Source organism: Lingula anatina, chromosome 3 (assembly GCF_051362555.1).
Source record: "Lingula anatina isolate TDL-2025a chromosome 3, LinAna3.0, whole genome shotgun sequence".
Taxonomy (NCBI): Eukaryota; Metazoa; Brachiopoda; class Lingulata; order Lingulida; family Lingulidae; genus Lingula; species Lingula anatina.
Window position 1 is genome coordinate 6,136,073 of NC_141769.1, and position 24,711 is coordinate 6,160,783.

The 24,711-nt window shown below is 36.0% G+C and overlaps 3 protein-coding genes across 4 annotated transcripts in view; 2 read left to right on the forward strand and 1 right to left on the reverse strand.

Moving 5' to 3' along the window:
* Positions 1-1,028: 1,028 nt before the first annotated feature.
* On the forward strand, positions 1,029-5,701 carry LOC106177491 (uncharacterized). Its single transcript, XM_013560278.3, has 4 exons — positions 1,029-1,707; positions 2,596-2,768; positions 3,099-3,205; positions 3,886-5,701. The coding sequence occupies exons 2-4, from the start codon at positions 2,644-2,646 to the stop codon at positions 4,581-4,583; spliced, it is 930 nt and encodes a 309-aa protein (XP_013415732.2). The 5' UTR covers positions 1,029-1,707; positions 2,596-2,643; the 3' UTR covers positions 4,584-5,701.
* LOC106177513 (ER membrane protein complex subunit 6) lies at positions 4,883-7,247 on the reverse strand. 2 transcript variants are annotated; one of them, XM_013560306.2, is made up of 5 exons: positions 7,059-7,247; positions 6,632-6,792; positions 6,203-6,295; positions 5,953-5,972; positions 4,883-5,701 (listed from the first exon to the last, which is right to left on the reverse strand). In XM_013560306.2, the coding sequence occupies exons 1-5, from the start codon at positions 7,105-7,107 to the stop codon at positions 5,674-5,676; spliced, it is 351 nt and encodes a 116-aa protein (XP_013415760.1). In that variant the 5' UTR covers positions 7,108-7,247; the 3' UTR covers positions 4,883-5,673. The 2 variants fall into 2 exon arrangements, with proteins under 2 accessions (XP_013415760.1, XP_086864848.1); XM_087008722.1 differs by lacking the exon at positions 5,953-5,972.
* A 37-nt stretch (positions 7,248-7,284) lies between these two features.
* Positions 7,285-24,711, forward strand: part of LOC106177511 (kelch-like protein 5) — a 59,540-nt gene continuing 42,113 nt past the window's right edge. The window contains exons 1-2 of the mRNA XM_087008720.1: positions 7,285-7,419; positions 9,284-9,382. The gene's annotated coding sequence lies outside the window, so the exon portion shown is untranslated. The remainder of the gene's footprint in view (positions 7,420-9,283; positions 9,383-24,711) is intronic.

Here is a 24,711-nt window from a genome sequence, read left to right on the forward strand (position 1 = left end):
CTTCATTTGCAGGCGGCCTTTAAAGAACATGATTAATTACATTAAATTAAGCCTTCTCAGGGGTAATGGAGTTATTCCACGCACGCGTTGAAATGATCCTGCAAAGAAACACGCACCTGTGAAAGAAGAGGACTTTCGCACACGGACAAGTGAAGTTCTTTCGAGATGATAAGGGAAGGACTTGATTAAAATATGAAAAACGTGTTGAGGATTATACTAGCATCTTTGAGTCGCAATGGGCACGCGTCCCCCACTTAGCTTCTCAGGTACCGCCCCCCTGCCCCTCCCCCCCCCCCCCCCCCACACACACACTACGTAAATAAAAAAGCAACGAGTAATACGAGACACAGCCAAACTTTTCTTTAAAAATATCTGTGTCCTGTATATTACAGTTATGTTGTCCTTGTATACTGTTTTATATTTTATATTGCTTGGCAAGATTTGCGCGCTTAGATTCATTTCAATGCAAACTTAAGGGGGAGGGGCATGCAAAGTGTGTTACCGATGAAAAAGAGCGTGCTTTCTTTCTAATATGAAAGGATGTGTTAGATGAGACGATTGCGTTTTGATGGCAACTTTATTTTGATTGTGATAGTTGCGCCTTTTACATCCAGTGTACGCCTCTCCCTCAGTCCCTCCCCTTTTCATACGATCTTATTAAGTTTTGAACGCCACAAAAGTTGATTTCAATTGCTTTTTATGTACAATAATAATTTCCAATCAACCCTTAACTTAAAGGTGTCTTTTAACCTTCTCATTCCAGGGGCGGACCCAGGATTATTTGAAGGGGGCGCCCGGAACGACAGGCCTCTGCTGCGAGGCCGACCATCGCCCCCTTGGTGTGGGGTTGGGGGGCCTGCTCAAGAACCCCGAAATTTTTTGGGTGTTTTGGAGAGCAAACAGCGGCTTTTTGTACGGTTTAGAACTATAATTTGGTTAATCAAAATTTTAATTTCAAGAGGGGAATATTGGTGCGATATATTTTTTCAGAAACCCCTTTAAATCCGACACTGCATCCCACGCCTTCGTGAAAAAAAATCACTAGCAGACGAAGCACTGGGTTAAAATTGATTAATTAGCAAACGGTGCTATATGCATGCACGGCAAACCCTATAACAACAATCGACTGTTTCATTATGTGTGCGCTACGTTTGATCGTCACTAAAACAGAGGGAACCAAACCAATTATTCATTTCCCCATTAACGTCGTTTGTTCGCGCTTTAGTCGTAAACAGTCCATTAATTATTGAACCAGACCATACAGCGTTCCCAAAGATTATAACCACAGAGAAAGAGGTCCAATAATATTCCCCGTCAGTCCAAAAGGGACACAGAACGGACACTGTTGTTATCTCTTTCGTAGAAGCCATTTTTTGCATTTCATAGTTTTCACCTCACGGCCCTGCATAGCGTGCAGATGTTGGTTAACTTCCGCGAATACATATGTAAAACCTAGAGCAAGACATCGATCCCTTGTCGAGTTGTGACTATGGACGGATGTTGGGTCGGTGTTCAGGGACAGAGTCGATAACAAAATCGATGGTAAACAATGTAACGGCGTTCTAAAGATCACACAACAAGGATACCGTACCTAAAACAGACCCGATACCATAACACATGGCCCTGCGTGATTTTGGATAAGCCTGCAGCAACTTGCCACTCATACAATACCCTATCCATATCGCCAACAACATCCTTAAAAACGAGGTAAGTAAATGTTTATTCTCTTTTGCAGAATTTTTAATTGTGGGTTTACATGTTTATCAATTCCCATGTTTGTTTTGTGAATCACGAAAAAGATAAAAGTTACAGCGATCAATTTGACAGCTTTAGTTTAAAATAATCTCTCGAACTTTGTTACCACGTTGAATGTGCTGAACTACTAGCACTTGCCTGTGGAGCCATCACTTTTGCCTCATACGTTTCTTTTTTTTCTTTTTTTTTACGAGAGTTTAATTGATGTTAACCATGTTTTATAACCTTCCTCAAAGCAATCCTCCATTATTTTATAGGCCTACCGTTTTACCACATACCGTTTTACCACATTGACATAGAACCACGATCAAACCTTTATTCAGAGGTGACCTTTGCTAAGTCAGAGAAGCGGTCAATTATACCCTCTCCCCCACCAACGGATCTGAGTTTATGAACACCAATAACACTTATGACTCTACACTCAACGGAAAAAGTTTTATCATTATTTTATTAACCTGCATTAAGTACAATGGAAAAACCTTTTCAGATAAAATCGGTCGAATTCGAAGTTCTCAGATTTTTCGTGCTGACATGCAAGCCACATTGTCTGTTTTCACGCATGACATTGCGTGCGTTTTACACCTTTTTATTATAGATCATGCACCGAAATTGCCCATTGTTACTTGCAGATGAACTTGTCGATCTTCTAGTCGGGCTGTAACTGATAAAGGGACAGAAATAAAGTTTTTTATACTTTAACTAATTGTTCAAGGGGCAGGTTATGGGATTTTTCACGGAAATAATGCAAGTTTCCCTAAAAATGGCTGATCATGGCTATAACTGTTAAAGATTACTCATTTATGATTTTTAATGTATCACAATTTTCCCAATTTGTTTTAGAATTCCAAATGTTTTAGAGTCATAAGTCGGGTTCCGTCTCTGTAAAACATGGGGTGCGGGTCAAGTGCGAACTCGGTTCAAGCCACGCCAGCACTGGTCATCGTAGGGGGAGAGGAACAGATTGGAGAAGACTGGACACGGTCCACCAAGATAGAGGTTTACAGGTTGCTGGGGTAAGTATAATTCTTTAAATTATAAGCATGGGGACCACAGAAAACGCACTGGAGATGAATACACATTATACATATTTGCCATCCTATAAAACTGTCAGAAAATATCGCAACTTCAAATACATTTTCGGTGATAAAATATGTACGTTTTCTGAACCAGATATAAAGGTATAGACACGAAACAAATTTGGATATGAAGTAAACGTTGGAGTAAAAAAAAAATACCCATGTTAAGTAACGGGAAATCATAGTTTTCATATCGAGTCTTGATCTAAAAAATAACGATGACTATAACTTTTTTATTCTAACTGCGAAATTATTAACTTTTTACAGCTGCACGTTTTTGAAATCGTTTGATCTTCCCGGCAAGAACGGACATAATTTGATTGGTGGCTACTCGGTATCTGGACATAGCAGCAAGCCGCTGATTTTTATAACAGGTAATGTAAAGAAAATAATCCTTATAAGCTATGGAATTCCAGGCTACCGTTTTTCTCCACACAGTGATAAACTCGTATCAGTGTAATTTTGCATCCATGTTTCGCGCGATTTCTTTTAATACCACGGGCAAGTTCAAGGGCTGTTTTTTCGATACTCTGTTTCGATATATAAAGAATTTACGAAATACAAAGAAATATGTCTGCTGTCTTTAGAAAGTTCTCTTGAAAAAAGGGGCTTCTTCACTACCGCATTCTCTGCCATTGCTACTGTAGTGAGTTTCGCCCTGCAGTCACAATAGCCCCAAACAAAATTTCGTGCTTGACGTGTGTTTGCCGTACCAACTGAATTCTTATTACATTTTCATTAATCAGGACGACCGTCCACTATGCAACAATATCTGGCTTTATATTCATTTAGCATGGGGGATGTGAGAGACATGTTTTTAACCGCGTCAAACAAAGTTATGATAAATAAATAAAGTGAAAACTATCAGCAAAAGTTTAGTATTTTAGGAAATCTTTACAGCACATGACGGAAGAGACGGGAGACATAATGTCAATAGTATCACCCTGGGTTAAATAAACGTATTTTTCTAAACTATATATTACCGCATTTGAACTTCTCGTTTAGAATTTTTCGTTAAAACTAATACCGCCCCCTTTTTTTTATCTCACTACAGGAGGCTACTATAAAGAAGACAAGGAACCAACACAGGAATTCTGGAAGATAAATCTCTCCCAGTCTCCAAATGAAAGCTACATGGAACAGCTGCCAGACATGCCTGTGGCCATGAAGGATCACAAGTCCTGTATTCTGACTTCTGACAACGAGGCATTCCTTTACATAGTCGGCAACAAAAATGTCAGTCTACGTTTTAATTTTTCCAGCGAAACTTGGGAGCATCTTCCCAAGTTACCCGAGGAAATGGCAATCATTCAAGGTCTCCATTATGTAGGAGGCATATTGTACTGTATGGGTGGAGGCTCCATGTACTCCCACAAGCCATCAGAGGGGATAAAGGGATCATGGAACATGTGCATAGATGATAACAGTTTCCCACATGGACTTACAGCAGATGCTGCAGGAAAAATATACACTTTTGCTACTGGAAAATCTCTCCACGAGTTTGAGCCCCAGTCTCGACTTCTCTCCAAAGTCTGCGATATTAATCCACTGGACATACAGGGTCATGGGGCAATGGTGGGATTTGGGGACAGGACCAATTCATACCTGTATTTCACTGGAGAACATAAAAAAGACACGAAAGTGGATGTGAACAGGGTGATAGAGTTTGATTTAGAAATGCATAGAGCTGTAGTCGCTGGATATCTTAAACATAAGAACCATGGACATGTTGGGTTAATTGTTCTTATGTAGACAATGCCTTGTTTTATACAAGAGGATTGTGACTAAGCTTGAGAAAATTGTTGTATTTTGCCAACATGTTTAAGAACCTTTGTGAAAATGGTTTCATACTTCAGAAGCTGAATGGAACTAGAATAACTTTCTTCTGAACACAAACAGATAGTATTACACTAACTGAAGTTTTTTCTTTAACTTTTTATGAATGGATGTCATTTTAACAATCATTTCACTTTATCTTTTCGTTTTGAAAATCTTTTTTGTTTCAATAAATTTACTTATAATATTGTAAACATAATGAAAACCACAAAAACTGACATGAAAATGAATTTCATTCTTTAAGAACAAAAGATTTCTCTTCACTGTACTGTAATAAATATGTATAATTTTCCTCCATAGATCATGTACAATAAATATGATTCATTCAACAGCACTTCCTGTGCTAATTCAAAACTTGTGATGGTTCATTTATAATTCACAATGTTGTTATCCTTATGGATAAAAAATGACACAATCAATAACACTGAAAATATGCAGCAACAAAGTTTCCATTTACCTTCATAAATGCTGTCTATTTGTCATTGTTTACCTACTGAAAGCAAATGCTGCCTCCCTGTCTCAACGATTCTTCAAAATTCGCTTTAGATTCTTCGCTTTTTCAAACAAGCACCTGTAAAATCCGCATTAATGTCTCCAAGTGCATGTATACATGTACACTAAGTGATAAGCATACCATCTGCTGAGATGATTTACATCGAGTCAACCTCTAACACATCTTAGACCCATGATGAAAGCACAGCTCCCATGCCAAATGCCAGTAAAATAGAGGTCATAATATTTTGTGCATTTGTTCTGGTTACTGGTCAGTGTTTCTGCTTTAGCCCAAAAGATTCCTAGACCTTTGGAGATTTAAATTCTTGGCCAAGACTGCTCCCAATTCCCATATACCTCTGGCATTTCTTGAAACCATTTACATGAACAACTTCCATCTCTCATATTGTAAAAACTATGGTGATGGCAACCATACAATTTTTTAAAATTTAGTTGTCATTTTATATAATCCAACTCCAGTATTTCCTGGAGGACCTCCACAGATCAATGCCTGCTATACGTGCACCATTCCATACAAAAATCTGAACACAGGGTTAAGAAATTTAGGCTTGAAAGATTTTAAATTACTCTCAAATCATATCATTATCTATGATTTTATACTCCTTGTTTAGTTAATGCCTAATGTTCAATAGAAAGTTCTTATCTTAAAAAAACTGTACACTGTTAACATTTTCTGTTATATATATATAACTTTAAATTTAGGACACTTTAGGGAACATGAAATACAAACATTTTGTTTTTTACTCACCCAATTAATAATTGAAAAGGATACGTCCAAAATAAAATATATGTCTGGAAGGAAAATCTGTCAAGGAAAACAGAAGAGAAGTCAATATTAACAAGGTTACCTATATTTTCTTTCTGCTATATATTCATTGTACAGATTGTGTTAATCCCCATACATATCTCCAGTAATCTAGGATGCAAGTTACATTTGTAGGTTAACAATGAAAATTTTTGAAAGCAAAAAAAAAGAAAATAGTGTAAAATAAGTATAATATTATCCATGTTAACAAGGATACAAATAAACCTCCTAGTAATCCTCCTGTAAAGAAACCTATTCTGGATCTGAAATATCTGTGCCACTGGGATCCTGCCTTCATCAACAGCATCACCTAATAAAAGAGAAAAGACTATATTCTGTATCAAATATCAAAATCAAATGTAGCAATGACAGCTAAAACTATATTCTGTATCAAAATCAAATACAACTGTAAGAAACCTTAACAACATTAAATGACCCCACCCTTTTTTTTTTTGGGGGGGGGGGGATGTCTTTAATCTTTCTATTTTTTTGAAATTATAAATTTCAATTTTTCAAAAAAAAAAAAAAAAAAAAAAAAAAAAAGAGGATTTACAATCCTTGCTATAATATGCTACGCTAGGCAGTTATTAGGGACAATGTTCAAATTCTATTTAAAAACAAAAATATTATGTGCAAAGAAACATACTGATAAAATGAATGCAGTAACAAAGTAAAAAATAAATCCAAACAATCCAGTCAGTCCCAGTATCCCTGCAGTAGACCCAGACAGCGCAGACATCGATGTTCTACAGTAATCCAAAACAGCTGCATTCTGACGCATGGACACCTCACTGTAGGCTGTTGGTTCTTTTAATGAAAACAGAAATAAATGTTATGGGCATTGAAGAGTGATCTCAACTTGTTGAAAAATATTATTATCACACAAGACGTACAAAGGAACCGGCGGCAAGGAGTTTTATGGTGCTCGACTACCTACATATATGGCATGGCAAATTCCTTGATTATCTTGCAATAAATTTAGAAATCAAGATTATCAAGTGTACGTCGTTGGCAGATATGTGCCTTTTATTGTAAATGCCCTGTTTTTATCAAATCAGGGCAGAGTTAATTACCTTTTCTTGTGGACCGTCTCGGTGTTTTCACTGCCATGGTGGTCGCCATTTTTATAAGATGCGGAGTGAATAGATTGGAATCTATTCATTTTGAAATTTTACAACGTATAACTTAAAGTTTTGATAAAATTTAATGTTAGATCGATTAATTTATAACACACAGTAAATATAAATATTTCAGGAAGTAGAAGAAAAAACCAAAACATTCAGCTGCGGAATTGCTCTTGCGCAGGACACCTGCGCAGAACTCAAAGTGAGCCAGGGGGGCAAAAAAGTTTATGAAGTATTTTATTCAGTTGCTGTTCATTGAGAAAGCCCTGTAAAGAAAGCGTAAAGTAGAGTGTAGGCTACACACAAGAAGGTAAGGACACTTAACGAGGGCACTGACAATGAACATCCAGTGGTGAAATCGAAAGCACAATCGCTGTGAGAAATTAGTTGAGAGTGGTCGTTGGATCATGATTGTGCTTGGAGTATGCTGCACAGCAACTGTTTTAGAAGAAAGCAACAAAAAGACGACATTCATTCAAGCCAGTGCTTGTAATAAAGTTTCCAAATTAACGGGCAATGTTTAACATGTTGCACAATTGCTGTAAATATCCACATTATAGTGCATGTCATTCATTATGTTTAGACAAAAACTTTATGATATAGTTGTAATAAGGAGAGCTTGAACTGAAGCTGAGTGACTGTGGGGGGCGTCTAAACTCGAGCCCTTTTCACATTCCATTATATCTTAGCGATATAGCATTGCCATTACATGTTGAAATGTTCTACCATAAAATTATGCTACAGAGGAGTTTGCTTCCTTTCACAAATTAGCTTTCTGACGTTTAGGAGAAAGTTAATCAGTTGAGCTTGTTATGCACAGCCTGACAGGGGTGGGGTTAGGTTTACTATCCAATATGATAGCCAGCCTTTTACGTTGTCAGTTTCTGAACAGTATACATTGTAAATAAAAGAAGTTAGTGCACAAGTTGGGTGAGTGATTACATATGATAAATATGTATTGTCTCTGAAAAGTTAACATGCAGCAAAGGTATACAGGTTTAAAACTGTGTTGTGAAACTTAATCATTTTGTGATAACACTCATTTCAAGTCATTAGCTTGTTAAAAACTAGTCAACAGTCATGTCTTGTTATATGTCATTCTTTGTATTAAGGTATATGGAATGCAGTGGGGTGAGTAATAATGAAGTGTTAAAGGTAACACTTAAGGTCTCTGACATGTTAACCTGGTGTCGATGAGTCATTTTAGACTTAATCGGAAATTTGTGTGTGTGGAAAAGATGCACAAAATTAAGAAAGTACCTACAGGACTTAATGTCAAAAACATATCAAAAACAATTTGAATTGATTAATTGCACATGTTAATTTTTTCATAGTTTTTGACATTGTGACGGTGAGTGGACCCTTGGGATGCCTTTAACACAATGTTAGATGAAATGAATATGTGTATGTGCCATTCCCAAAAGGTCCTTTTGTAGTCAACCTTTTTTGCCGAGAGGGCCATTTGAAGTAATATGGTACTCTAAGTAATATATCAAGTTTTTTTATAGGTTTTGTTTTTGCAACGATCCTTATCTTTTGGTTATATATTTTTGAAAGGTTTCTTTAAGTGAAACAACATGATAATTATAAGATAATTTATTGTGAAACCAGCTTTCATTAAGAGTAGCATTAGTGATTTGGCAAAACTGGAAACCAGGCCAAGTGTGACAACTGTTTTCACCATGTGATAAAAATATATTTCAGCTGTCAAAATAGGAGGAAATACCATTAAATTGAAAAAAAAAATCACTTGAGCAAAAGCTGTTTGAAATCATACTTGTAAATGAATACCTTTTTTTAATGAATGACAAGCTTACCATAAGAAAAGAAATTTATCTTTATTAGTAAAAGATCCCCATCATGTCAAAGGAGAAGATCACACTTTTTCCATTCATGATATCATCTAGTTCTATCTGTACACTTATAAGTAAGTTATGACTTTATGGCCAATAAGAATATCTGTTTTTGAAAAATAATTCCTATTCGGTAAGACTTTTTTGGTATAGACTTTAAAGCTCAACATGGAAATCTGTATCTGTGCACTTATCTTATTACTGTATCTCATAGCTATATATAATCATATTACTGTGAAGTTATGTCAATTATGCATGATTTAACTTTGGTTGGTTTTTAGATAATTGTTTTTCTTGATCAATTAACTTTTTGTCTTACAGGCTCGCAGCTGAGATTCGATCACTGTTGCAGTTGAAGCTATGTCAGTCATCTTACTTAGGCATCACGCATGCAGTGAGCAGTCATAATTCTTCCTGGCGGTAAGTCTTTTATGAACTTTCTATGCCTGATTCTGGCCTCAGGGTTATGGTACGGAATTGACCTTTTTGGACAAAATTTATGTGGCTCATTTTTGCCATTTTGTCCATGATTTTGCTGATGTGTAGATTAAGTCAGAAAGTGATATAAGATTTAAAGATGATGGTCTGTCAGAAAATCTTTGCCAGCTGATGGTAGGTGACATCTTTGATAAACTTATATGGCACAACTCTGACACAGACTGCTGCTGTTGGATACATCTCTGTTTTTGTAAGAAACCGTTTTCACCACTTTAATACCAATTTTGATGACATGCATGTTTGGTGAAAATAACAAGGTGATGGTATATTTTTAATGTTGGAGTGATGGCAGTGATGTTTATTACTGGGTTTAAGTGTAAGTGTTGTTAGTGTACACACCCTTGAAGCTACAGTGAGAACAGGTGTTGCAAGTAATACGCCAGGTCTTATCTACACCAGGTAACACCAGGCTGTTTTGATGCTTGCAGGTAACCCATTTTTCTCTGTAATGTTGGACATTAAGATTTTTTGTTGAGGACTGCATTTTGAACTGTGTCTGCAATTGTATATGATATATTAAATTACTGACATAATCATATTGTTGATGAATCATTTCTAATTAATCTGGATATATCCATAACATTATTAATGACAAGCAGTGCTGTTTTTTTATATCCCGACCTTCCATTATTCCATATTGCTTTTCATGTCACCTTTCTCAGGAGCAAGGTGTTAAGAAACAAAATTGAGCATCAAAATTGTGAATTATAGTGGATGTATCGTGGTATGTCCCAAGATAAGGCAACTCCCAAGATTTGCCCAACATAAGATCAGTTGACAGCTTACTGTGTGTACTACTTCTTTCTCTAGATATATCATATTTGACTCTCCAGATGGTGTAACCTAATTATTTCATGTAATTTGATCTTTATAAGGGTAAGCAAGACAAAGGCATTGTTTGATAGTGCACTTGAGCTTGATGGCTTTTTCTAAGTGAACATGATCTATAAAATATGAAAATATCACAGCATTTTATATCTACAGTGCTCATTTGTTAACCTTACATAAGGCTAGGCTGTGTGACTCAGCTAAGAGAAGAGAGTCCAGTAGCCTTACTCCAGGATGTGTAAATCAAATGCAAATTTTCTGTTGCAACTTTCTCATTCTTTTGTGCCAGATACGGATCTGCAAGGAAGGTTAATGTGTGGAAATTACATTCTGTTGCCATTGTGAAGAAGAGAATTAGATTATTCTGTTGATTTTTTACTTTCTTTTGTAATCCCCAGTGAGTTTTTTTTTGCATTTCTCTGTGATCAGCAAGGATTCTGCAAACTTCACTTGAAAGGATCCATCTGCATGCTCACTTGCTGTATCATCACTTCAAATATTGGCTTGGAAAATTAGGTGCATTTTTTTCTTTAATATACTAGTACTCACACGCATATTTTAAAAAGTAAATATTGCAGTATTTTGAGAATTGCATCCAAGCTAAATGTGTGTGATAGTGATTTACATGTGGTTCTCCAAGTTGAATTTACTGGATGGTTCTTTATATATAAATATATTTAATGAATTGAAATCATAATTAAATTGTTTTGATATTAAATTGTCCTGTTCCATTTCCTTAATACCACAGCACTGGCAAAATCTGTACCAAAGGCACCAATTTGGAAAAAACTAAGGCAGTCCCATTCGACACATATATATTTAATGACAAGTATCTAAGAACCCAGTAGTGTCTGTAATACATTTCCTTTAGAATTGCTTATCACCTTCTTCCAGTTAACTGAATAGAGATCAATAAAGTTTAACTATCAAGATTTTCTACTATGAAAAGATTTAATTGTCTATAAAATGCCAGGTCCCGTTTGGCTGTGCTATGGACACAGAGTGGCCCATGAGACTCAATTTATGTTCTCAATTGGTCAGTCTTTGTGGAATATGATGAAGATGTGATATTTTTCAACTTCGTCTCATTTGAATTATTTCTTTCAATATATATACTAAGCAGATATCCTGATGCAAATGTCTGCTTCTGATTTTTAAAAATCAGGTTATATGCTATTTATCAGTGATAAAATAAATGAAAAAGAATCAACAGCCAGAATGCATAAAACCGGTTAGCAACCCTAATAGTGACATTCTCATTTACTGTCATTGAAGGTCATATCTGATTGACCTGAAATCCCTTAGTGCCAAAAGACACTTTCCTCTTACTAAGAGATAAGCCTTTAGTTAATTGCCTTTCAGCCACAGTATTTGCTATTAATTGTGTTTCCTTCATGATTCATTTGTGCGCAAATTATAGGTTTTTACATATGATTTTGAATTTGCACCAGTTTCAACATTAGCAACAGCTTTCCCTTACTGCATTATCATTTTATTATATATTTTGCATTTAACAATAGGTTGCCTTTTTTTTTTTTTTTTCGAATTGAATGCTTTCACTTCTCTCCTATGTTGCCTAGACATTAATTTTTTCAACACACTTAGCAAAATGAGAATACTCCAGGAAATCCTAGACTTAATGCATCCCCTCTCTGGGAGTTTCCTGTTTCCAGCTCAATTTGAACACTCCATTAACTTCAGTGTATCTTTACTTAAAGTATAATGAAGTGAATCATATGTAATTTTCCTCTCTGTATGTCTGTGTACATATGAACCACTGTGACAGGATAATGATCCTGAAGAATTAGTGGACGTATATTTTGAATATTGACCAGTGTGGAATAAGTAGATGCACTTCTGAACCTAGGGTCTTTGGTAAAGGTCGACTGAACATACTAGTTGTTAACTAATGGGATTTGAAGAGCATTCTGAGGAGCATCCAAAGGTGGGTGAAACTATCTTTTTTATTGGGGACTAGAGAAACATACTTTGTTGTTGAAATCTGAGTTTAGCTGTTTGTTATAGGCGACTCTTGAAGAAGGAAGTATACTTAACAAATGATAACGAATTCAAATTCCAATATCACGTACTGTACTAGTGTTATGTAAACAGAATAAGCCCAGATGTGGTGACATGCTCATCAGTAAAGGTGTGACTGATTTGAAATTCAGATTTTATGTAAAAGCTAGAGCATAATAGTAAGACTTTACATGAATATCTCAGTCCTACTGAAATGTCCATTGAAGACTGAGGTAGGGATAGCTATATAATGTGATGATATCAATAACTGAAGTCGTGTAAACAAAGTTGCTCATTGAAGATATATTAAAGATTATTGGTTTGATTGTATACTTTCATTAAGATATAACATATCTCCGTGATACCAGATAAAATATTTTACTGTGATCTTAGAGCGAGTGATGGAGCCATTTCACAGATGTGTCTGCATGTGTGCATCTGTTAATGCATGTTCTCACTGACACGCTTAAAAGCATACAGTCTAGACCTGTGCAACTTCTGTAAGGAAACCAGGCTGAAAAAAAGCCCGTCAGTGCTATACTGATAACACCAGTGCTTCATAGACTACGGTAATTGCTTAGTATTTTTATCCACCTCACAGTTTTTCCTTATTCAATATTTTCATTTTTTTTTTCGAAATTTACCATTTTCAAACACTCACAGAAATAAACTTCATGACATGAAGCCAATTAGCTTTTTAAAACTTAGGAATCAACATAACAGTTAGGTATTACCAACAAAGCATTTATATTTGGCAAAAATTATCAATTCAAAGTTGTTCAAATTTCTAGAGTGATTACTGTAATAGAGCTGCCTGCCTGACATCAGTGGCTTATGATTAGGGTTATTAGGAGTCTCTCGGGATACCAATCTAAGAAGGTCTATCACATGGTCATTGAATACTACTTTAGAACGCAGTATGGACACTAAACAGTGGGTTTTACAGCCATGTCATTTGAGAGTACTTGGAGTTAACAAACACCATTACTTTTCCACAGTACAGCCCCCTCCCCCTCACATACACACACACGCACACACAGATATCTAGCACTCTCAGTATATTTTTTCCGTGAAGTATTCCATCTGAAATCTATTGGTATTGGTTTATTGGTACCTTTTTTTTTTGCTTTCCCTTTCCCACCCCCTTTTTAGACTTATTTTTACCTGTACTGAATTGCCTGAGTCATACAATATTGCAATTAGATTAGTGAGACAAAATTAATATAAGAATTTAATTGGGTTATTCCTGACCCAACTAATATGGTAACAAAGGCCAAACATTCATGCACAAATCTAGGCCAACAGAATGTGCTCTCTGATGGCAAGACCCTAATAAATTTCTTTTTACTCTGTGAGATATATTCTGAATTGAATGTGTGATGAATGCAATTTAGATTGGTTACCTTGTAATAGGTTTGCTGTAGGTCATGTAACACTGTCAGATGGGATATTAGCTCACTAGGTTGCATATGGTTATCACTTGAAATTCCATTTGTATAAATGTGAATCTTATAAATGATTATTGGTGTTATGGGAAAGGACAAAAACCAAGTTGCCTTGGATTACTGTCAGTGCTATAGTGCTTCAAGACTGCAAATGGTAATTAGTACCACCAGCGTGTACGCTGGCGGTACTCATGGTTTTAGTCCCGACCCGTCTCGTCCGGCTCCGCCGGCTCCGTAAGCTCCGCCGGCTCCGCGTACTGGCGCCGGATACAAGTCACCGTTACCGCTTCTCCTCCTAGACCGCAAGGACCCCTGTCCCCATCTCTTGGATTTAGGTCACATATAACCTCAACTTGAACCCCCAGGTTTTTTTGTCTCAGTCGGTACATTGACCTGGGCGTGACGCTCCTTGAAATGCACCCTTGTCAAAATTTTTGAAAATTCAATGCCAATTATCTACCCTACGGAAGGAATTATGGGAAAATTTTCTACAGACGGCTTTCCAAAAGTCATATGTGTAGATTTCAAATATGCCCTTGGATTTGACCTTTGACCTTTATTTCAAGGTCAAATGGGCCAAAATTTTCAAAAAAATGAAATTTTTTACGAAAAAAAATATTATTTGCACTGTTATTCAGACACTACACAGACTTAACCAATAATTATATTGGAAAGTGTTACCCTTTGGGTCATCTTTCATCTCTGTGAATTTGGGGTCAATCGGTGCATTTTCACAGGAGTAGCGGCCATAAAATACCGAAAATGAAAACTGTCTCTAATTCGGGAACCGTTAATGCTAGCGACCCGTTCTTTTTTGCATTTTGTAGAGCATGTAAAGCCCAACACTGAGAGTGGTCTCCGTTTTTTTGTATTTCATACGGTTTTCGTGTTATGCTGTATTAAAAAGTACTTTGTGGTGGCACATTTTTGTAACTCAGAATTGTAACATTTAGTCCCTTATATCTCCAAAACTGGCAGAGATAGGTCAATAGTTATTATTTAAGTTGAATAGGAAGTCATTTACTTGCAATCTAGATGTGAGCTTGAAATTGACCTTTGACCTACTTTTCACCATGAACTGAACTTTGCAAATTTTTGTTCCCTTTTATCTCCAAAACTGGCAGAGATAGGTCAATAGTTACTATTGAACTTGAATAGGAAGTCACATACTGGCAATTTAACAGTGACCTTAAAATTGACCTTTGACCTACTTTTCACCATGAATTGAACTTTGCCAATTTTTGTTCCCTTTAATCTCCAAAACTGGCAGAGATAGGTCCATAGTCACTATTAAACTTGAATAGGAAGTCACATACTGGCAATTAATCAGTGACCTTAAAATTGACCTTTGACCTACTTTTCACCATGAATTGAACTTTGCCAATTTTTGTTCCCTTTAATCTCCAAAACTGGCAGAGATAGGTCCATAGTTACTATTGAACTTAAATAGGAAGTCATGAACTGGCAATTTACTGTGACCTTTAAATTGACCTTTGACCTTCCTTTTACTATGAACTGAACTTAGCAAATTTTCGTTCACCTTTATCTTCAAAACTGACAGATAGGTCCATAGTTACTATTGAACTTGAATAGGAAGTAATACACTAGCAATCTGTGACCTTGAAATTGACCTTTGACCTACTTTTTATGATGAACTGCTTTTTGCATGTTTTCTGGCCTTTAAATCTGCAAAATTGGCAAAGAAATGTCCATGGTTGCTATTGAACTTGAATAGAAATTCATATACTATGATATTGAAATTGACCTTTGACCTACTTTTTCACCATGAACTGAGCTTTGCATATTTTCTTGCCTCTCATATCTTTAAATCTAGCAGAGATGTGCCCATTGTTTCCCCTAGGTTTTCTCTTTTGTCAGCATATATGCACCATTGACAACACATTTCAAGGAAAACCAATAGGCCTTTTGTCTAGAGAATACAGTAGTGAGCAAGGGTAGGAAAATGCAAGTCAATTTGAAAATCTGCTTGATTGTATCATTTTTAGTTATATTTTTTGCATATTTTGAGAACTCTTGTTGATTGCATCTTATAGAGCTTGTCAAACACCAGACTGGTGATGGTGTCCCTTTTAGGAGGGGGGGGGTCCATACGAATGCGCTTACTCCAGCTGGTGGTACAATATCTGGAGGCGGTATCGCCTCTCTGATCCTCTAGTTGAAATCATGAAATTACTTTGAATATAATATGTATTTTGAATCATGACCAGTTTTTCCCCTTCTTTTTCCTTTTTTCTGTATTCAGATGTTCCTTTGTGTTGTGCTATTATGTTACTGTATCAGTGTATGCAGTGCAGTTGGCCTTTAGTTGTATAGGGGGCAGCACCTCACACTGTTGTATATCTGGTTACTGTCTGTCTGTATGGATCTGAAACTTTTTGGCTTGAGCCCATCCTGCACATTCGGAACATTAGATCTTTCTTTTTGAGGTGCTATTTTCACATGATTATTATTCTAGGGAAATTGATTTAATTAATTTTGTTTGACTTTAATAGGTGATAACTTAATTTTCAAGAATAGAGGAGAAAAAAAGAAAAACTACAAAAATGCCTTGAAGTGTTCATATGGGCATGCACAGTTTTGGACAATAACCAGCAATATGTCAGAAATTTTGTAAAACAAGAAACAACAACAGGGGATTGAACAAGTTGTATTTGGATATTGTCTTGGATACCCATAGCTTGGGAGAAAAATGATACTTCTATTTATCACATAGAAGATGTCTGAGAGTTTTGTTTCTAGAAAAAAAGTGATTGTCTGTTGGAGATGGCTACACAAAGTCTAGTCAGTCGATAAGATGGCTCACGTCTTCTGTGTGATAGCTTAAAACTTTCTCTGCATACAGTTCACATCATCAGGCCCTTTTTATGTGATAGCATGGTAAAATATCTGTAAGCAAATCTGGGGTATTGTTGGAATGATTTGAGATGAAAAGACGTAGTTGGGGAAAGAGTTCAAGAAGTATCTATAGCCTACAGGACAGTTGAAACCTCACTTCTTTGGCATGGTTACAGGTTTTCAGATATGCGATCTTTCATTTTGTAATATCTATAAAAGGGGTTGCTGTTGCTTTTGCTCTGGCATTTCTATCGCTTGTGGGGCAAAGCTTCGAGTTGCTACCATTTGCATAGAATTTTTTTCATCTCGGCCTGTTTGTATGACATGTTTGTCCAGTGGCACTGAAGTCAGTTGACAACATTGCTTACAAAACAAAACTACTCCCAAAGAAAACAGTGAGAGAAGTCTGTGGATACATTGAGCACATATCTAACAAGAAAATAAGTTTTTTATACTTCGCAATCTGCAGTAGGATGTATCACAGACAGCAGCAGCAGCAGCGGCGGAACTCTGGGGCCTCCCTGGCAGGGGCGAGGGTGGCCGCGGGGATCTTTGACCACTGGAGGATGTTTGAGGCGAGCCAGGAAGAGGACAGGTAGGGAGGAAGGGACAGACTCTCACTAATTTTTTTTTTTACCGAATGATAATCACACTTAACTTTGGTAACAAAATTGATTCAAAATAATTTATTATCCATACATTAAGATCCGTATGTTATAAATGTGATTCTTTCCACTCATATTTATATAAACATTCTGGATCATTGTCCAGGATGTAGGGGCAAATAAATACATATAAGGAATGTAAAGATGTGAATCCATACAGATAAGGACTTAGGACTGGGCTGTAAATTCAATGGACTGCGGCTCTACAAAAAAATAAAATAAAATAAAATAAAATAAATAAAAAATAATAATAATACTATAAAAAAAATAGTTGAACATGGTTCTCTGAGACTATTGAGATTTGGATTCCAAACCACAACTTTTGAAGTTTTCTTGGTTTTTCTGCATTTTTATAACGACTTTTTATCAGTAAATAAAGCATCACCATCAGTATTACATTTTGATTGGTAAGACAAATCCAGATCAATCTTTTTAGTATATTTTAGGAGTAGGTTTTTTTAAAAAAAGAACCTGACCACATAGAAGGCAAATCAATCCTGAAAGCTGGATTGAAACCTAATGGAATAATGTACGCATAGACAGGATTACTTGTCCATTTGTCTATTATTTTATTACCAGTAGGATGCCCAGAAGCTTGACATTATAATCGATAGAATCAGAAGACTTGGGTTAGATTTACCAGAGTACTAAACGATACTTTCACAAACAGTATTGATTCTAAGTCATCTTTTAGGAAGGGGTGTGAAGTTATCGTTATTTTTTGAAAGCTTTTTTATTGCTAGTGTCATTATTTTATAAACTGTATTGATTCAGACAGGAAGCAGTGTGAAAATTATGTTTTTTAGAAAGCTTTTGGGGTGATGTCATAAAATGTTCTGTGGCCAGAGGTTTTTTGGAAGGAGTTGTGTCACTGAAGGGTGCCAAATTCTCGGTGTTTAAAAGCTCTCTTTTGTTTCAATGACGTAGATGTGCATTAAGCCATTGAAGATGGCTTTAAGCAACATTGTTTCTGGAAAATTGGGCAAAGAAGAGAAAATAAAAGAATATGGATAGATATAGTGGAGTAGGATGATGGCAAGTGAAGTGAAATACATGATTCAGGAAAGAAGTGTTTTTTTTTAGCATTTTTTCATGTATTTCATGTTTTTTTTCTTTTCTTATATAGAAATAAGGTAAACACTCATTTAACTTTTCACCATTTTTTCCTTTCTTCCTCAGTCAGTCATTGGTATCAACTATTTTTTCGCTTCACTTCTTGTGTCCCCAGACGATATGTGGTCTTGACAGCCAAAATGTTGATGCTTTGGCTTTGTTACCAGAAATTTCTTTGAGGGGAAAGTAGAACTGCGTCCCAAAAGACTGCTCTAAGGAATCATGATGAACTACTTACTGTGTGGCAGAAAAATCAATTTTCTCCTGGGGATTGATGTACGGGTTTCTTCAATAACCAAGAATAAGTTATGGTAATGGAAAAAACATACATTGTTATTGCTTATTGTATCATTGTGATAGCCTTAATAAAGGGCCTTTCTTGTAGATTTCTTTGCCAGCAATTAAAAATGGACAAAGAACTTATTTCGGGAATGAATCAGGATGTTGGGGACTCACAAGGGAAAGGGGGAATGGGGAAATTTTCGCGTGAAATGCACCAACTCTTGGGAACTCGAAGTCAGCTTCAGGAGTCTGCACGCGAGCAAGGAGAACAAAGAAGCTTTCTGTCATGATATTACTCCATCCGTAAGGCTCATTGGATCTCACTTTTGGTGTTCCCAGTATCCCCAAGGACCGAGGCTAAGCTGATTAGCTCGGGGAAACTGGTGAACTTTAATTGAATAGTGTTGAATAAAATATGTTGGCAATTGTCAGAATTGAACCCAAATTTAATTTGCACAAATTTCCAAACCTTAGCTTAGGACAATTGATTGAGAGATGCCTTTTTTTACTGAGGCCTGTGGTGTTTCTCTGAGAGTAGTGGAAAGCTGGTGGGAATCGGATTTTAACTACTCTGGCTTGCTTCTTTAATGGGTGGGCAGGCATTAGTCAGGCGGGGCACAGGAGGAAATTGAGGAGAAAAATTCCCACAGAATTCACACCGGGCTGAAGCAGACTAGATGATGGGTGTAGTTGCCTCGTGTGTGGTAGAATTCTGATGTGGTCTTGTTTTGATTACGCGGGGAAATTCTCTCAGAAGATGATGGGGAATTTGGATTGTGGACTGTTGAGGTGCACCAAGTGAGTTTAATTGTTTTCTGATTGAAGTTGCTTGATTTTGATATCAATGAGGTTCAATTCTAAAATTATTGTTTGTTTTTAATGAAATGTTTGCCCACTTGCATCAGTTCATCTTCAGTTTTTGGAATAAATTACTGGGCTTGCATGGTTGGGGTACCTGATTTTCTGTTTTATATTGATCTATTTATTTTTTGCTGTTTATGTAATTGCCAATGTTTTGTCTCATTTGACGGTAGTAACCAGAAAGGTTATTCCCCTGGTCCTACTTTGGTATTTGTAATGAAGTAGCAAATGTTTAACTTAATTTTATTGAAAATTATAATTGTTGAAATACTGTGATTATCATTTTAGTGATTTCATACCTGGCAACTTGAAAACTTCTATTTTTTTTTTTAAGAAGTAGAACTAATTGGCAAAATGTTCCATTTAAAATTTTTTCAAATCTGGAAGGATTTCACATGATAATTCTCATTTTTTCTTGAATTTTTCTTTTGACTTACCTTTGACAATTCCTTGATTTATTATAATTGTTATTGATGAATCTCAGACATTTTTGAAATTGGGGAATGCCTTGTTTGCTGATACCTTTTGCTAATCTGTGTTATGAAGGTGTTAAAATTTGGTTGTAGTTCTGCTTTAATCCAAAAGGGGGCAGCACTTGCAATTGTTCCTATACATGAATGAGATCAGGTGAAAAAGATAAGAGTTCTTTGTTTATTTGAACTTATTGGTCCTTTTTTGTTCAAAAATTTGTTTTATAGCTGCAATATAAAACTTAATCATTAAAAAATATGTGCAGTCATTTTGTGATTGTTATACTGTCATGAAGCAAAAAAAATTTATATGTGTAATCAAATATTTGTAGTTAATTGTTAAGAAGTAAGAAATAAGGGGTAATACACACTGTTCAGTAAAGATAGTTTGGGCATAGGCTACTACTTCCTGCCAGAAGGCAGCAGGGTCATGACATAGTTGTGCAAAAATAGTAGCTGGACAAAAATGTGTACAGGCAGTAGATATCCAGAGAAATATCTGTTAATTTATATGTGGCAAGGAATGAAGGATATGTACATCATTATCACAGACAGATCACCCAGACAGAATAATAGCACTCGTAATAGACCATTAGGGCTCTGATAACTTGTTCTAGTCCTGCAGGTTTAACGGCCCACTGTCAAAACTGTTTTTGATGCATTGAGATCTAGTAGTCTCGGTTTGTGAAGTATTATGCAGAGGTAGTTCAAAGACAACACATTCAAGAGCACCAAAAAGAATTTTAAAAAGAGAGGGAGCACTCCTTGGTGATTTATGTGAAGGAAAAAAAACTAGATTCCTTAAAACTGCCTTAAATTATACTTGATAAATTTATTGGGGTTGTCCCAAGTTAGGCATTTTCAGGGTTGCACTCTTGTAGATATTTCTTCTTATTTATACACATTTGCCTGGTATTTTATGCTTTTTTTCCACACAATGCATTTGATACCTTTACTAATTACCGATAAAAGAAAAATTACTTGGGATCAGTGGCAGCTGATCAACGAAGTTTTTCTGGTATTACTTACTCGCTGCCTTGCATAACCTTGTGGGTCTTCTAATAAGGCAGTAAATATATGTTGTGTGTATGCCATGACAAATTATGGAGCATGTGAACTTATGAAAGATTTCACTGGCAATTATGGTTTGGTTTGATCATTATGTAGTTTAAATCCAGAGCTATAAATAAGATCATGACATCTTGGTTATTTCAGTCTTGGATTTCACATTACCATGCTGTGTAGAGGGGTTCAGTCATGTAATACAGACACTGATTAATAAAAAATACCTGATGCTTCTGCTTTTTTTATGGATCAGTATTAAATGTTGATTTACTTTTTCTTTTTTTGCACAGAGATTGTTTAAATTAAATGATATTAATCAGCTTTTGTAACCCTGCATTAATATTCTCATGCCCTCTAGATTTCATCCACAATATTTCACCATAATTTTTTCACAGATGTATATTATGTTTATTATTGAAATTCCATAGCACAAATTCTCCCTCTCTCTCTCTCTCTCTACTTTGCATGTGAAATGATATCCATTGGGATCTAGAACACTTGGACGAGGAAATTATTTCATCTTTGTATCATTTGCTGTGTGCTTCCGACATCCTGATCAGCTGAATCAAGTGAACAGAAAGCTTGGCTGGCATACAACTACATTTACAAGTGCTTTCAAGCACCTCTTCCTGTGATGTATCCTGAATGTAGGCTTGAAGTATCAACCCTTTGTCTGATGTAAAAGACTTAAAAAATACCAGATGGGTCTCAGTCAAATCATTACTCTTCATCATATTTTGACTTTGTTCTGCCTAGAATCATTAATTTTTGTGTGAAAATGGTACCAGAAGTGACGGGCTGAAAGGCAAAGGTGTTTGAGATGAAATTAATCATCTAATCATCTTTTATTATCTTCCATATGTATCTGCCACAAATGTCACCTTGGAAAAAAAAAAGAAGAAAAAAAAAAGACAGTGGCAGAGGGACGGAGCAACAAACAAACGGCATATCAAAACATCTTGTTTATTTTATTTTATTGACTTGTATTTTATGAACCCCTATTTCAACGTGAAAAAACAAGTAATCAAACATTTTTAGGAGATCATGGAATAAGTTGCAAGTTAACTTCAATTCAGATCTTGAGGTTTATTATTTCTCAAAACTCTAGACACTGTCTCAAAGAAGTCATCTTTGAATGAACCAAGTGCCCGCATGATGTTGACATAAACAGCAGCGATTTGAAGTATTCAGTGGATTTTACACTGCATTAGGGCAATAGGTCTAGTACCACAACTATGGTGCTGGAACAAAAAGAATGTGTTGAATATCTGGATTACATGAACAAGCATTATGATTTTTATGAGTGATTGACTTTGGTTCATCATCTGCTTTAAAGATGTCAATGTCAGTGCAGGCATCTTTCAGTCAAATCCAAATGGAATCTCTCATTCGGCCTAGGTGTGTTCAGACATATTTAGACCTCAACCAATTTAGAGCCAAAACATGTCATCTGTTGACCTTGTCCAACTTAGATTGAAACTTTTGGTATTTTAGGATCAATCTGCAGTAGTCAATCAAAATTTAAAAAAATAAAAAAAAAATTGTCTGAGACATTTGCCATTACTTTCTTTATAAATAGAAAATAGGCACAAATTTCAATGAAGTGGATTAATAAGATTATTCAGTTATTGATCTTGTGTAAAAAGTAGACATGAAATTTTGGTTTTTAAGTCGAGACCACATTCTTGTCTGAAGTTCCTTTGTGGAAGTTCCCCTAGTACAAGCTAATATAGACATCATAGACTGCCAGATTGGCTTTAAACAGTTATGTTTGTCAGATATTGAAGGCTACAATAGTTGGGCTGTATGTCTGTGGCGCCAGACTTGAGAGAAGATCTGGTTTTGTAAGTGATAGAGAGGTGTGATTACCTGCCGTGCTAAGGTTACATGGGCGTACAGGGCGGGCAGGTACACGTAAGAGGAGAGGTTCTTTTGATGTGAAATAGATATATATACTTCTATGTGTGGGTTGAGGAGGATGTAAACATACTTATACCTTTCGTTTGATGTTGGAGGTAAAATTACATCATGGCTGTGTTTTAAGAGGCCTGTCGTAGTCAATTCTATTTCTTTCCATCCTGGAAAAAAATGATAAAAAGAGGTACATAGTTTATCTTGATGCAATTTTCTGCTTGTCTGAGTGATTTGATTATTATAGTGCTTCAGTCTGAAGGAAAGATATTGTTATTGTTGACTTGGAGTGATGTCTGCCTCGATAATAATACCTATCTGTACAAGTGCCTACCCATTTAGTCGTCAAAGCTCTTCAGCCATTTGAGACTGTCACCTCTTACTTGTGGTTTCATTTAACACGAACTTTCCTGCCGGAGATTAAAATCACTGCACCACAAAAACCACAGTTTAGGGGTGTTTCTCGTGATTTGAGCTGATATTCAAGGCAAAAAGCACAGACTGACACTGATCTTATGCCACAGTTTTGCGACTTTGTTGTGCCGAACATGACATTGGATGCCTGAAGATCCGACTAAGTTGCTGTGACAGACGCTTAATGATACTCTCATGTTTTTGAGATTTAATGCTTAATGATTCTCTCATGTTTTAAGGTTTTGTTTTGGGTGCAAATGTCTGCATCAGAAAAAGGCAGGAATATTATTTATGCACCTTTTATACAGAATAGATTGCAGGAGAGGCTGAAAAGCTAAAGAGGTTATCTGAAACAGGAGTTTCTTTGTATTTTGATGAGACTGGCAGCGCATTAATGAATTCATATGTGCTCTGATAGCATGGTAACAATTAAGTTTTTTTTTCATTTGTAAAAAAGTAAAGCAAGCAAACAAATAGAGAAAGAAATGCACAAGTCGAAGACTGAAAGAAGGTATGAGTAACATTAAAAAGCTGCTTACAAGAGAAAAATGTGACCAGCAATTTACACAGATTTTTTTTATAATCAATAATGTTTATATGCTATGAAATAGACTTGATAGGTCTTTGAAGTTGGATCATTTTTACTTTGAGACAGTGAAATGAGAAAAAAGTCAATTCCCTTTTTCATGGAAGTCGATCTCTTTTATGAAAAAAAAGGTGTGGCATTGAAAACATAACAGTTCAGTTTTTCCAAGCCTAATGGTGTAAATTGTCTCATAAGAATTCCCCTTTGTATGCTAAAAGTCCCAGTATCAATCTCTCATTATATATTGATAAACTCTACTTTTTTTAGTACATCCTCTTTTGTGTAATATGGAGTGGACTGCTGGTAGTTTCTCCTATGTTTTATGGTGGGGGGAGGGGGGGGGGTGAAATAAAATATAGGGTTGGATGGATGTGAAAGCTCTCTATTTGGACCTTTGAGGTCCTGACAGTAATACATAATTTGTATATTAAAAGGAAGAAAAAACATTCAGAATGCTTTGACTGTGGTGGAATTGAAATACTAGTACTAGTATATGTAAATGGGGAAACTACACAGGCAGGACTGAAGGGTAGGGAAGGGAAGGGGGTGGGGGGGGGGGGGAGTTGAAATTGTTTGTTTTGATAGACAAACTCAGTTCAAACCAACTATTATCTTTGCTTCAGTTGTTTGGCAAAAAATAAATAAATAAATAGATAAAAAAAAACTTAATAAAAAAACAGTCAAGTCTAAGTGGAATGGAGATGAAATATGTATCAGGCAAACAACAGGGGAAATG